Source organism: Ursus maritimus, unplaced genomic scaffold (assembly GCF_017311325.1).
Source record: "Ursus maritimus isolate PB19 unplaced genomic scaffold, ASM1731132v1 scaffold_1, whole genome shotgun sequence".
NCBI lineage: Eukaryota > Metazoa > Chordata > Mammalia > Carnivora > Ursidae > Ursus > Ursus maritimus.
Window position 1 is genome coordinate 31,639,505 of NW_024423343.1, and position 15,364 is coordinate 31,654,868.

Here is a 15,364-nt window from a genome sequence, read left to right on the forward strand (position 1 = left end):
GCATCCTTGTTGATAAAGACAAAAAAGGGAAGCCACTAATGACATCTCTATTACTCAAAAACAAAATATTTTTTTCAGATAAAATTTAAGGTATATTTTTTGAAAAAATATTTATAAAGTATTTATTATTTTATTATTTTTTAAGTAAGCTCTATGCCCAACATGGGGCTTTAACTCATGACCTTGAGATCAAGAGTTGCATGTTTTACAGACTGAGGCAGCCAGGCTCCCCTTAAGAAACAGTTTTAATTTCTGTTCTTCTGAGCAAATCCATGTTACTCAATGATTTTGCTCTTACTCCAAATGATGGACAATGGGATTTTACTATTTATCTAATGGGAATTATCACTCACAAAAAGCAACAACTATTTTATCTAACAAAAGGGGAAAAGGTAAGGTTGCCTGAGTGGCTCCGACTCTTATTTTCAGCTCAGGTCATGATCTCAGGATCTTAGGGGCTCTTCACTCAGCGAAGGAGTCTGCTTGTCTCCCCCCCCCCCCCCCGGCCCCGTGTGTGCACGTGTATGGTCTCTCTCACACAAATCTTTTTAAAAAAGTAAAAATGTAACTAAGAATAAGTTAGTTTTATTCTGGATGGCTCAGTCAGTTAAGCATCTGTTTTTGGCTCGGGTCATGATCCCAGGGTTCGGGATCAGGTCCCATATTGGGCTCCTTGGTCAGTGGGGAGCCTGCTTCTCCCTCTGCCTGCTCTGCCTGCTATTCCCCCTGCTTGTGCTCACTCTCTCTCTCTGACAAATAACTAAAATCTTTAAAAAAAAATAGTTTTTCAGATTTACTCTAGGAAAGTAACAACTATAAATTTATTTCATATACCAAAACATTAAAGCAACTCATATTATTATAAAATTATTCTATTTGTAAAAATGTAGATTACAAGTCAATCAAAATACTGTTTAAAATTTCTGGATACTTCTTAGATTAGGTATCAATGTTTATATTAATAAATGAAAAAAAAAAACACAGGTCTTACAGTATCTTAAAAAATCCTTAACAACTACTAAAGCCTTTTTTACAGAGAAGAAATAAAATCAATCAGGTAAATATCAGCAAATGTTAGCTATAACTTTTTATCATCACATTTTAGAAAATATATTTATACTATCACTTTTTCTAGAGATTGAAATAATAAAAGAAAACTATCTAAATTTTTATTAAAGATGATTTTTAAATTTTTAACATTAACTGCATTAGTAACCTGGTAAACTACTACTTAAAACACTGCTGTACCCGTAGATTTTGTGTGTGTTAACACAGACAATACCTAGTAAGTCTTAATGCCGATAATACATCTGAAGGATGTTTTTATTTGAAACAATTTAAACACAGTAGTTGTTCCCAGAAGGACAGCACAATCATTTTTCCTTCCTTTGCTCAATATCCACACCAAATATAATCCACATTTAGAATATTTTCATTTAACATAATTATTTGGATATTCCTATGCTTAAAACCAGCTATTTAAGAACACTGAACAAAGAACCTTACCCTTTGTAACGTATAATCAACAGATTTATCTTTTTCAACTTTATTGGCAAAAATTACATTTCCACAAAATAAAATGAGTGTTAGGTTAGTTACCTTGAGCTAGTGGTTAGGGCATGATGCTGTAACAAGGATAAACTGACTATGTGATCATATATACAGACAATTACCTTTGTAGGGTAAGAAGCAGCATCAAAACCCCTGTTGGTCAGTTCTCAGGTCACAAAGAGAGCCAGCTGGGTCAAATGCACAGCTGGGTCAGCACAAATCTACAATCAGCATGTTCTATTTATCAACTTTACTACAAACAAATCATGCAAAGAGCTGTCATCTGGGAAGAGAAAAACACCAATAATATACCGACTGGATCATGAAACAGATGATAACCTATGAGGTAAAATCTAAAGCGTAAAATCTATTTTAGATGCTAAATTGAAAAAATATATTTTTTTAAGATTTTATTTATTTATTCGACAGAGATAGAGACAGCCAGAGAGAGAGAGAACACAAGCAGGGGGAGTGGGAGAGGAAGAAGCAGGCTCATAGCAGAGGAGCCTGATGTGGGGCTCGATCCCACAACGCCGGGATCACGCCCTGAGCCGAAGGCAGACGCTTAACCGCTGTGCCACCCAGGCGCCCCTGAAAAAATATTTTTAAATCCATTGCTACTGATATCTATACTATGAATTTTAAAATGCCACCACACTACATTTTTAATCCTACTGCTAAAACAGATAATGGTGGTAATAATATTTTTCTCCTCTCAACTAGAAGGAATGTATAAAATATTTAAAGAGGACAATCCCTAATCCCTTTAACCTCTCAGATTTATTAATCCATATACTTTACCTTTACGTATCAATTGTAATCTAAGAAAAACTACACCTTCAAATTACAATAGAAATTATTTTCCAAAGAGAGACAAATCTGTTTATTTTTTATTACTGGTAATAACAGCTACCATATCACTTTTCCACTCTCAATGTCTCTTCTGACCTATAATCCCATAATATGTTGCAGGAGGCAATGGAATTACCACTTCAGTCCTTTAGATTTGCCTCTCCTAGAGACTCTGAATTCCCTGAGAATAGCACAGCTTCCTCCAGTCCTCCTTCCCACCCTCAGTCCCTTACACAGTATAAACTGACACACTACATTATTCATTTGTTCACAGATCAGCCTCTCCTATTAACTACACTACGAAATTCTGTAGATACTAGGTGTGTTTCAACCCTTTACACTGCACCAGGCTACAGAAGACTTGAGTAATGTTCAGTTGAAAATTGAGCAACTAAACATTTGACTTTTTCCTATCCCACTCAGTATTACCAAAGCACCCTCTAAATATGGACCACTGTATTTTTTGTATGAATCTTTGACCCAAGACACATTTTTTCTGTTCCTACTAGCCATACTTTTCAACTGCCTCTTTGGAGGGAAAAGCCTTGGATTATGTCTGGTTCCTTCCCCATACAAATATTCCCTACAAGATAATACAGAGTTCAGTATATATCCAATCAAAGAAAATCTCACAATAACACCCTTGATTATCTATGCGATCCTTACAAAATTTATGAACCTATAAATCCTAACACCTTTTTTTTTTTTTTTTTTTTTTTTTAGTTTATACTAAGACTGGAGAATGCTTCCCAACATAGCTAATATTAAGGATGCCTGGAAAGATGGAAGTGGAAGAAAAAAAAAAAAAAAGACCATAGTGAAAGAACAATTTAACATACTTCTTCCATTTCCACATCTATCCCAAAAGAATTTAAATGGGAAGGGAAAAAATGGAGGTAGAACCTGTGATTCAGAATAAGCCATAGAGAAAACAAAAGATGCTGAATTTGCAAACTGTGTTTTAACCTATCCTTCCAAATAATTTTCAAAGAAGGATTTTTTTAATCCACAGAATATTTTGCTTCATACAGGCGCAGCTGGCTCTCATCTCACCCAATATACCCCACCTCCATATACATACAGCGTTACCACTATGAGTCTCCGTGCCAAACCAACCATCTCAGGAAAAATTAAACCGTGAGGATCATGTCCTAATCCTTGCTGAAAAATACTCACAATTCTTTTTCCTAGAGGAAAATTAACTATTTTAACGGGAATGGGGGGGAGGTGCTCATTATCATGCAGTTTCTCATTCTCCATAGGGAGGAAAACGGCAATAACTTCCAACAAGAGACAACTGCTCTTCTACTGTATCCCGGTTAGAAACGAAAAAATAAGCAAATTACCAGTCTCTTGAGGCATTTATATGAATATAAAACTAAGGCACTTTACTTTGCAGCAACATAGCTCCTTAAAAATGCTCCAGAGCTTGGGGGAGGGGGGTGATCCATCAATCCCCCCACACCCCTGCCATATGGGGGAGCAAAATTCTGTCAAATAGAAAAAGCCACTCTCCGCCTCCTCCGCCATCCCGAACACTGACGGGTACCGAGTGCGGGGGCGGCCGAGGCGGAGAAGAAGCGAAAAGGCGGGGACACAACACACACACCGCACCGAGGACTGATTCATGGCTTTTTAAAATGTTTTAAAGCTACAATTTCCTCCAGCCGCAGGTTTCTCACCAATTCACCAGCCCCAGTTCCCACCCTGCTCTCCCAACCGCTCGCCCTCGGGAGCTTAGCTGGGCTGAGTCGCCGCCGCGGCCTCGGCTCCGCGCGCCCTACGCCCCCATGCGCGCGGCCCCCGGCCCGGGGATCCCCCACACGGCGTCCACCAGCCAGAGGCCCAATGCGCCCAGGGCGGGACATGCTTCGCACCTGGATGTAGTTGTTCTCGCAGTAATCTGCCACCCGTTCCAAATTCGTGTAACTGTCGAAGAGGGCCCGGCGGCCCCCCGGGATTTCCTCCTCCAGCAGCATCTGCAGCTCCGCCATCTTCACATCCTCCTCCTCCTCATACAGACCGCAGAGGTAGCGGCGGCAACAGCGCCTGGGAAACCCAAGACTGGGAGAGGAGGAGCAGCGGCAACGGCGGCGGCGGCAACTCGGGAGGAGCGAGAAACACCCCCCGCGCGCCACAGGGGAGGGGGCAGCAGAACGGGGGCGGGGCGCGAGCCGACGGACTCCGAGGACGGTCACCGCGGCGACGGACGGCCGGGCGCGCGCACGCGCGCTCCCCTTCCTCCGCCCCCAGGCGCCCGAAAAAGATTCCCACCCTCGGCCGCGCCGCCCGCCCTTCCCCCACTCTCGGCGTTTCCTAGCGACGGCGGGAGTGGGGGCCGGGAAGCGCGCGGGAGTCGTGCGCGGTTAACCCTTCGGCCCCCGCAAGTTGCGTGACTTGGGAAGTGTCCCCGGAGGCCTTTGTTGGTCCGAGTGCACGCACTATCCGCCTCTGCTGTCTTCCCGCCTGCCCCCTGCGCGACTCCCCTCCGCGTTATTCTCAACCTGAGGCCGAACCCCGTGGTCGTTGGACTGTAGGATAGGAGTCCACAAAACTTCCGTGGAGCTTTAAGTGCCTCCTTGCTTTCCATTTTTCTTTTCTTTGAACTCGTGCATCCTCTTAGGTACAGATAAGTAAATTCCAGCTTCCTAATCCCAAATTTCCTGCACCTAGGCTTTTTGCACTTATTTGCCCCCTAAAGCCGTTGCCCACCGACCCCCCTCTGGGTTAGTCTCCATTCTGCTCTCAGCTCCCCGTCCGCTGGACCTCAGCTTTTTGTGCTTGCCCTGTGATTCGCCTCCTCACTGACATCCTTTTCTGTCATTTCTCTGGTTCTGTCAACTTCCTCGCCTTTTTTCTTCGTAGATCCAGTATTTAAAGTTTGGAAAACGGTTTTGCGGATGCTAATTTCCTTCCTCACAGGGTTGTTACATGGATAAAATAAAAGTTTGTTTCAGTACTTTGAAAAACGTTAAAATGCTACAAAAATTCAAGGTAGACCATTTTGATCTTGCAGTTACCCTTTTCTTGTTCCCAGATACTGTATCTGTTTTCCTAAATCTTGACTATTCCACACAAATTTTAAACTAAAATTTCAAACAACTGCTGAGTTGTCCGTGACCTTAATTTATGCCATATAGTGTAAAGTCAGGGCTGAGTACATTTGTAGTTCAGAACAGGATCCATTATTTCAACTCTTGTTCTTGCTTTTGTGATGTCTTGGCCCTCCTAGAGTGATTCCTCCCTCCACCTTCTTTTCCCCAGATAATGAGAAAACTATATTATACTTTTTCAAAAAATCATTTGAATGCTATGCCATTACAAATCTCTGGAGCAATCTCTGGTGTTGTTATATTGGCTGTATGATATACACATTAGCAAGTTATTTTGAATTTTCAGTATGGAACCCAAATTAAAGAATATTGAAAATGTTGGTCCAGTCCATCTAGTTTTTTTCTTAACCACTTCAAACATCTTCTGTATTAGTGGTTCTCAAACTTAAGTGTAAAGAGCTTGTTAAAAATGAAGGCTGTAGGGTCACGCTAGAGATTCATTAGGGAGCAGTAGTGACAGAATGGGGTAGTTACTTCAATGATATATGAACTTGCTTCAGGGAATAAGATATGTATGAATAATCAAGTGAATAGAACAAATTAGATAAAACTTTTCTTTCAGACTAAACTTCAGTGAATCCAAAGGCTCCTTTTAGGGGTGCCTGGGTGGCTCAGTTGTTAAGTGTCTGCCTTTGGCTCAGGGCGTGATCCTGGCATTCTGGGATCGAGCCCCACATCAGGATCCTCTGCTGGGAGCCTGCTTCTTCCTCTCCCACTCCCCCTGCTTGTGTTCCCTCTCTCGTTGGCTGTCTCTCTCTGTCAAATAAATAAATAAAAAATCATGAAAAAAAAGGCTCCTATTGAACTGTAACAAGCCCACCAGGTGAGTTAAGTGGTAAACAGACTCTTCCCCCATTACACTTATTTTCACCTGGCATTCTTTCAAATACTGTTTAGCAATTAGCCCAATAAACAGATCTCCCTGAGGCATGATGGTCATCCTAGGAATCACTGCCTGAAAATTCTGGTGCTTTCTTAAACTGACTTGTGACAATCTCTTTGAATCTTAGGTTCTCTATCTGAAAAACTCAAAGGGTTTAACTCAGGTCAGTTGTTCTCAAATTTCAGTGTGGATTGGAATAATTTGGAGGGCTTATTAAAACATAAAATTGCTAGGTCCCACCCCCAGAGTTTCTGATCCAGTTGGTCTCTCCCAATTTATAGTTCTAACAAGTTCCCATGTATGCTGATGAACTGCCTTTCTGGCTCTGAAGGTCTATGATTATAATTTCTGGCAGCTGGGAATCACCACTAAACAAGGAGCTTTTGACACTGAGAGAATGAGATATCACCTCACACTTGTTAGAATGGGTAAAATCAACAATACAAGAAACAACAGGTGTTGGCGAAGTGGAGAAAAGGATCCACATGGAAGTTTCTCAAAAAGTTAAAAATAGAACTAACTAATGCACGATCCAGCAATCGCACTACTGGGTATTTACCTAAAGAATACAGAAATACTGATTCAAAGGGACACATGCACCCTGATGTTTACACCAGTATTATTTGCAATAGCCAAAGTATGGAAGCAGCCCAAGTATCCATCAATTACTGAGTAGATAAAGATGTAATATTTATGAGATATAGATAGATAGATATAATGGGATATTATTCAGCCATAATAAAGAATGAAATCTTGCCATTTGCAAAGACAAAGATAGAACTACAGAGTATAATGCTACGTGAACTAAGTCAGTCAGAGAAAGACAAATACCATATGATTTCACTCATGTGTGGAATTTAAGAAACAAAACAAACTAGCAAAGGGGGAAAAAAAGAGAGACAAACCAAGAAACAGACTCCTTAAATTATAGAGAACAAACTGATGGTTACAGGAGGGGAAGTGGGTGGGGGGGATGGTTTAAATAAGTGATGGGGATTAAGGAGGGCACTTGTGATGAGCACCCGGTGTTGTATGGAAGTGTTGAATCACTATATTATACACCTGCAACTAATATAATACAGTATGTTAACTAACTGGAATTAAAATAAAAACCTAAAAAACAAAAACAAAAAAACACTCAGTGGAATCTAAGGATCCATCTGCTGCCACCAAGATAATTTAAGCAAAAATGAAAACAACCACAAGTTCTATAAAAGTACATGTACCGTGTGTGTATATATTATGTGAGTGGTCGGGTTGTAGGGTTTTTTTGGTTTTGGTCATCTTTTTCCTAAAATGAACGTGGATTCTTTTTCTTTTTTTTTTTTTTTAAGATTTATTTATTGGGGCAGCTGGATGGCACAGTCAGTTGGGCATCCAGCTCTTGGTTTCAACTCAGGTCGTGATCTTGGGGTCGTGGGATTGAGCCTCATGTAGGGCTCTGGGTTCAGAGCAGAGTCGGCTTAAGTTTCTTTCTCCCTCTTCCCCTCCCCCCCTCCATGCATGCTCTGTCTCTCTCAGAGTGCGTGCACGTGAGCAGGGGAGGGGCAGAGGGAGAAGGAGACAATCTCAAGCAGACTACCAGCTGAGCGCAGAGCCCTACGCAGGGTTTGATCCCAGGACCCCGAGATCATGACCTGAGCCAAAACCAAAAGTCAGACACTCAACCAACTGAGCCACCCAGGCACCTCAAACATGGATTATTTTTCTAAGAGTCCAGTGAAACTATTATCTTCCAAAATCAGAGCAAGTATTTTTATTACTACCGCCCAAGGCAACATTTTTTAAGCAATTTTATCCTCAGCTTGATTCAAAGCAAGCATTAAACATTCCTAGATTTTTTTTTTTACATGTTAACCCACTCATGCCAAGTACAGTTGATTCTTTTAAAATCAAATTGCAGTTCTTTATAACAAGTTATACCTTGGCTTTGACCCAAATTTTAATCCTCATTACCATCTCTTGAAATAAATAATCTTGTTTCACATCATCTACAGATCTGATAAGCAAGATTTTGGAGTTCATCATAAGAGATAAGTCAAGGCAAAGAAGAAAGCCTCTTGGCTTGCCCTTATAAATCTCACTTAGTTGTTCAGACCACTATCAATATAGGGTAGTTCCCCCTTACCTTTGGGGAATATGTTCTAGGACCCCCAGTGGATGCCTGAAAACTTGGCTAGTACTGAGCCCTACATGTACTGTATTTTCTTCTATGCATACATAACTAGGATGAAGTTTACAAATTAGGCACAGTAAGAGATTAACAAGAATAAGTAAAAATGGAACAATTATACTGTAATAAAAGTTATATGAATGTGGCCTCTCTCTCTTAAAATATTTTGTTTTACTGTACTCACCCTTCTTATGATGATATGAGATGACACCTAGGTTAAGTGTGTGATTGAGTAGGCTTTGTTTTGTTTTTTAAAGGATTTTATTTATTTGAGAGTGTGACAGAAATAGAGCATGGGCAGGGGGGAGGAGGCAGAGGGAGAAGGAGAAGCAGACCCCCCACTGAGCACAGAGCCCAGTGAGGGGCTCGATTCCAGGACCCTGAGATCATGACCTGAGCCAAAGGCAGACCCTTAACTGACTGAGCCACCCAGGTATCCCATGAGGTAGGTATTGTGATGAAGTGTTAGGCATCTCCTTCCCGACTGCAGTTGATGGCAGGTAACTGAAACCACAGAAAGTGAAACGATGGATAGGGGGAACCACTGTACCTTAAATTTGGCCAGTTTTTAAAAGACTGATTTATTTATTTTTAGAAAGATAGAGAGTGTGTGCATGTGAACACGCAAGCAGGGAAAGGAGCAGAGGGAGACTACCTGCTGCAGGGAGACCAACACAGGACTCGATCCCACAACCCAGGAGATCATGACCTGAGCCAAAACCAAGAGTTGGACACTCAACCGACTGAGCCACCCAGGTGCCCAAATTTGGGCAGTTTTGAGTGGACCTTAAAGGAGTCACAATTATTCAACATTTCATCATTATAGTCCTAAGACTGATGAAAAAGTGTCAAATTCTTCTGCTGGAATAAAGACGCACTAACTATATCCTTTTTTTTCCCCCAAGATTTTATTTATGTATTTATTTATTTGAGACAGAGTGAGAAAAAGAGAGAGAGAGAGAGAGAGCTCCCACACACAAGCAGGGGGTAGGGACAGAGGGAGAGGGAGAAGCAGACTCCATGCTGAGCAGGGAGCCCAATGTAGGGCTCCATCCCAGGACCCTGAGATCATGACCTGAGCTGAAGGCAGACCCTTAATCAACTGAGCCAACCAGGCACCCTCTACTAACTGTATCCTTAAGTGAAGAAATTAAGGTAAAGTTCATAATACAATGCCTGACTATGTGGGCTTTAAAGAAATAAATGTTGCTTAACGGAACTGTTTACATCGCACGTCTTACAACATCTATGACATACCCATTCAGGGGCGCCTGGGTGGCTCAGTCAGTTACACACCTGCCTTTGGCTCAGCTCATAAGCCCGAGGTCCTGGGAGGGAGCCCTACATCAGGCTCCCTGCTCAGTGGGAAGCCTGCTTCTCCCTCTCCCTCTGTCTGCCCCTCCCCCTGCTCATGCTCTCTCTCTCTTTCTGCCAAATAAATAAGTAAAGACAGACACACCATTTACTCCAGACTTTCCACTAAGATTCTTCCTGCACACCACTGACATGCTAATTACCATAATCATTGTTTTCATTATTAACTCCTTTTCCCTACATTTTCTCTTCTAAATGGCAACATCCTATCAGCTTTAGTATCCTTAACATTATTAAGAGCGTCAATCAGTATTTAGTGCAACTGGATTTTCTCATACATTTTTAAAATCTATTAAAGAGTAGCATCTATGGCACCTAAAGAATAAAACCAGCTGTTTCATATCTGCACAAAAGTATTTCCTGTAATATTATCCCTTTTCCTCATTTTACATTAAATGTTTGGAAACTATTAAATAAGAATGTATTTTTCCTTCTTCAGGAAGATACTTTGTGTAGTTTAACTTTTTTACCTTGAGAATTTCAAAACTAGTTTTCTGGCTGCTATTTTATCAGACAATACCAAGTTAGATAAATGTGTACATATTTTATATATATAGTGTATATTTCAATGAAGGAATATATATATTTCAATGAAATTTAAAAGAATTTCTTTTTGTGCAATTATGTTTCCTATTAGAGATATTAGACAGTACTTAGAAATGCAAGCAGAGGGTGGTGTTTTTTTTTTAAAGTTTCTATTTAAATTCCAGTTAGTTAAAATAACAGTGTAATATTTCAGGTGTATAATATAGTGATTCAACACTTTCATACCTTACCCAGTGCTCACCACCTATTTCGCCCATCCCCCCACCCACCTCCCTTTGGTAACCACCAATTTGTTTCTATGGTTAAGAGTCTGTTTCTTGGTTTGCCTCTCTTTTTTCCCCTTTGCTCCCTTGTTTTGTGTCTTAAATTCCACATGAGTGAAATCACACACACACACACACACACACACACACACACACACACACCTTCTTTATCTATTTATCAATTGATGGACACTTGAGCTGTTTCCCTAATTTGGCTATTGTAAATAATGCTACTATAAACATCAGGGTACATGTATCCCTTTAAATTAGTGTTTTTGTTATTCTTTGGGTAAATACCCAGTAGTGCAATTGCTGAATCATTTTAACTTTTAGCTTTTATTTTTAACTTTTTGAGGAAACTCCATACTGTTTTCCAGAATGGCTGCACCAGTTTGCATCCCCACCAACAGTGCAAGAAGGTTCCTTTTTCTTCACAACTTTACCAACACTGTTGTTTCTTGTATTGTTGGTATTAGTCATTCTGACAACTGTGAGGTGTTATCTCCTTGTAGTTTTGCATCTTTTCATGTGTCTTTTGGCCATCTGCATGTCTTTTTTGGAAAAATGTCTTTCCCCCATTTTTTAATTGGATTATTCATTTTTGGGGTGTTATATATTGATTGTTATTTTTTTAAAGATTTTATTTGAGAGAGAGAGCAGAGTGAGAGAGAGAGAGCATGAGCAGGGGTGAGGGGCCAAAGGAGAGGGACAAGCAAACTCCCCACTGAGCTGGGAGCCTGCTGCGGGGCTAGATCCCAGGACCTGAGATCATGACCTGAGCCAAAACAGACGTTTAACCAACTGAGCCACCTGGGCATCCCTATTGATTTATTTTTTTAGAGAGAGAGAGTGTGCGTGCGAGTGCGGGGTGGGGGAGGTTGCGGGAGGGGCAGAAAGAGAAAGAGAATTTTAAGCAGGCTTTATGCCCAGTGCGGAGCCCAACGCAGGGCTTAATCCCACAATCCTGAGATCACGACTGAGCCAAAATCAAGTCAGACACTTAACCAACTGTGCTACCCAGGTGCCCCTTGGGTATTGTTTTATAAGTTCTTTACGTATTTTGGATACTAACCCTTCAACAGATAGGTCATTGGCAAATATCTTCTCCCATTCTGTAGGTTGCCTTTTCATTTTGTTGGTGTTTCCTTCACTGTGAAGCTTTTTATTTTGATGTAGTCCCAATAGTTTATTTTTGCTTTTGTTTCCTTTTCCTCAGGAAACATATCTAGAAAGAAGTTGTTACGGCCAATGTTAAAGAAGTTACTACCTGTGTTCTCTTTGGGGATTTTTACGGTTTCAGGTCTCACATTTAGATCTTTAATCCATTTTGAATTTAATTTTGTGTATGGTGTAAGAAAGAGGTCCGGTTTTCCCGGCACAATTTGCTGAAGAGACATTCTTTTTCCCATTGGATATTCTTTCCTGCTTTGTTGAAGATTATTAATTGTGGGTCCATTTTTGTGTTTTCTATTCTGTTCCATTGATCTGTGTCTATTTTTGTGCAAGTACCATACTCTTTTTGATTATTACAGCTTCGTAATATAACAAGTCCAGGATAGTGATGCCTCCAGTTGTTTTTATTTTCAAGGTTTGAAAATAGCTTTGGTGGGGCACCTGGGTGACTCAGTCAGTTAAGCATCTGCTTTCACTTCAGGTCATGATCCCAGGGTCCCAGGATCGAGCCCGGCATTGTCCATCAGGCTCCCTGCTGAACAGGGAACCTACTTCCCTCTCTGCCTCACTCTCCTACTCTGCTCTCTCTTGCTATCTCTCCCTCAAATAAATAAATAAAACCTTAAAAGAAAAAGAAAATAGCTTTGGCTGGTCACAGTGTTTTGTGGTTCCATATAAATTTCAGGATTATTTGTTCTAGCTTTGTGAAAAATGCTATTGGTATTTAGATAGGGAGTGCATTAAATGTGTAGATTGCTTAGGGTAGTACAGACATTTTAACAATGTTTGTTCTTCTGATCCATGAGCATGCAATGTCTTTCCATTTCTTTGTATCATCTTCAATTTCTTTCATCAGTGTTTATACTTTTCAGAGTACAGGTCTTTCATCTCTTTGGTTAGGTTTATTCCTAGGTGTCTTATTGGTTTTGGTGCAATTGCAAATGGGATTGTTTTCTTAATTTCTCTTTCTTCTGCTTCATTATTGGTGTGTAGAAATGCAACAGATTTCTGTACATTGATTTTGTATCCTGCAACTTGACTTGAAAGCGTTTATCAGTTCTAGTAGTTTTTGGGGGGAGACCTGAGGGTTTTCTACATGTAGTATCATGCCATCTGCAAATAGTCAAAGTTTTACTTCTTCCTTGCTGATTTGGATGCCTTTTATTTCTTTTTGTTTTCTGATTGCCATGGTTAGGACTCCCAGTACTATTTGAATAAAAGTGGTGAGAGTATCCCTGTCTTGTTCCTGACTGTAGAGGGAAAACTCTCAATTTTTCCCCATTGAGGATATTAGCTGTGGGTTTTTCATGTATGGCCTTAATTATGGTGAGGTATGTTCCCTAAACCTACTTTGTTGAGGGTTTTTTTTTTAATCATAAATGGATGTTGTACTTTGTCAAATGCTTCCTCTGCAAGCAGAGTTTTTTATTCAAGTAATGACACAGTTAATTGACTTCCCATTCTCACCCCCAAACAAGAAAAATAATTATTGGTGATTAATATGTTCATAGTATTTATGCACATTTTGGGTTTTAATCATATTTAAGACTGTCAGGAAATTTTAATACCAAGTGCATAATTTGGACATATTAAACCTTTGAAACAAATATTCCATACGTGATCAAAAGATAAATGGCTGGAATCTAAACTTTACTTTTTTTTTTTTTTTGTAAGTAGACTCTATGCCCAACATGGGGCTTGATCTCATGACCCAGAGATGGAAAGTCATATGTTCCACTGATCTACAGTCAGGAGCCCCTAAGCTTTACATTTCTAGGCAAGATTTATCATCTGAAACTTTCTAATAGTGATAAAAAATCTGGTCTCAATCTTAGGGATATTTATTTAATGGTTAAAATGTTTTAAAGCATATTTTTTTCAAGAAAAGCTTACTGTGCAATAGAGCATTCTGTGCTTTAAAGCTGTATGAATATACATTTTATGAAATAAGTTTAAAATTATTGAAAAACACATCCTCCAGAATTAGTTTGTAAAAAAAGAAAAAACCCATCTTCAGAAAGTCAGTAGCTACATAGCCCACAATCTCATACATTTTTTTGTTTCATTTTTATTGAAAGTCATATTTTTTGTCTCTTTAGTATGGAAATTATAAACACACAGTATGGAGAATGGTATGATAAATACATAAATACCCATTAATTAGAATAACAATAGCTTCTATATTTTACCTCATCTTCTCATAGTATTCTTTTCTAAAGAACTTTAAGCACGTAAACATGACATTTAACCCCTAAATAGTTTAGTATCTATCTGTAAAAAAACATTTTGCTAATATAGTTAGCACATCGAACAAAGTCAGCAATAATCGTCTCATACTACCAATACCCAATGAAAAACATTTTTCAAGAAGAAATTACTCTAACAAAGAGAGGAAATATATCCAGAATACAACCTGGAGAGGTTTTATTTAAATACTTAGTATTCTGTAATAGTTTTCTTTGAGAGACAACAAAATAGCTCCCTTCCTTACGAATGATAAAAAGAGGAAAAAAAATTAAGTTTTTATTTTAATTACCTGGTATTCATCACAAGTGCATTCTGTAATCCCCATCACCTGTTTCACCCATCCCCTCACCCACCTCCCCTCTGATAACCATCAGTTTGTTCTCCTATAGTTAAGGAGAAAAAAATGTTTTCCATTAAACTATGAGAGTGGGCAATATAAACCTGAAATTGTTCACGGTAATATATCTCTGTGTATAGGTTTATCAACAGTGTAGACAATTTTTCTTGAAAGGTATACGTTTTTGAAGAATAAAAATTCTTTAGTTCTTTAGTTCCTACTAAAATTGGCTTTATGTATCCTTTCCCTGTGAAAAACACTGAATTTCAGAGCTAAAACATAAAACAGATAATAGTTTCCTCACAGCAGAGAGATTACAAATCAGTTCACAAAAACTGATTTCTAAAATTAGCTACTTTTGTTCACACTTTTGTTTAAATTATGTTAAAGATTTTTCTGAAACTTCAAGCCTCAAAATATACTGGGTTTTTATTACTGAAAACTATACAGTGCTGACCTCCACTTAATAACAAGAATTGCTAATGGTCTGTAATGTACAGGTTGATTATGCTTTAAAACCATTAGAACTGTATGGTGAATATTAGCTGGCCTACAGCATGTATGATTTCCAACAGTTGCTAACTTTTATTTATTACAGTCTCTTTCTTATCAGTTTCAGTAATGTTGCAAAGAAAGAGGTTATACTTTGACAAAATTGCCAACTAAATACCACAGTGCATGGTAGTAAGTGTTACATATCAATACAAGGTTGATAAAAGTAAGGATATTCTTGACCACTGATTGCTATGTTCATGAAATGGAATGTAGAAGAGGTTAACGGCAAAAAAAAAAAAAAAAAAAAAAGAAAAGATTCATGATTTTGTCAAAGTAATTTTATGTAGCCTCTTGGAA

General features: G+C 39.3%; 1 protein-coding gene across 7 annotated transcripts in view; it reads right to left on the minus strand.

The window, feature by feature from the left end:
* Positions 1-4,651, minus strand: part of ABI2 (abl interactor 2) — a 130,672-nt gene extending 126,021 nt beyond the window's left edge. The window contains exon 1 of one of the 7 annotated variants that reach the window (XM_008687391.2): positions 4,281-4,644. In XM_008687391.2, coding sequence (XP_008685613.1) covers positions 4,281-4,397 — 117 coding nt within the window. In that variant the 5' untranslated portion in view covers positions 4,398-4,644. Of the gene's footprint in view, positions 1-4,280 lie in introns of all 7 variants that reach the window. The other 6 variants (XM_040641816.1, XM_008687392.2, XM_040641808.1 and 3 more) reach the window with 6 other exon arrangements.
* Positions 4,652-15,364: the final 10,713 nt, after the last annotated feature.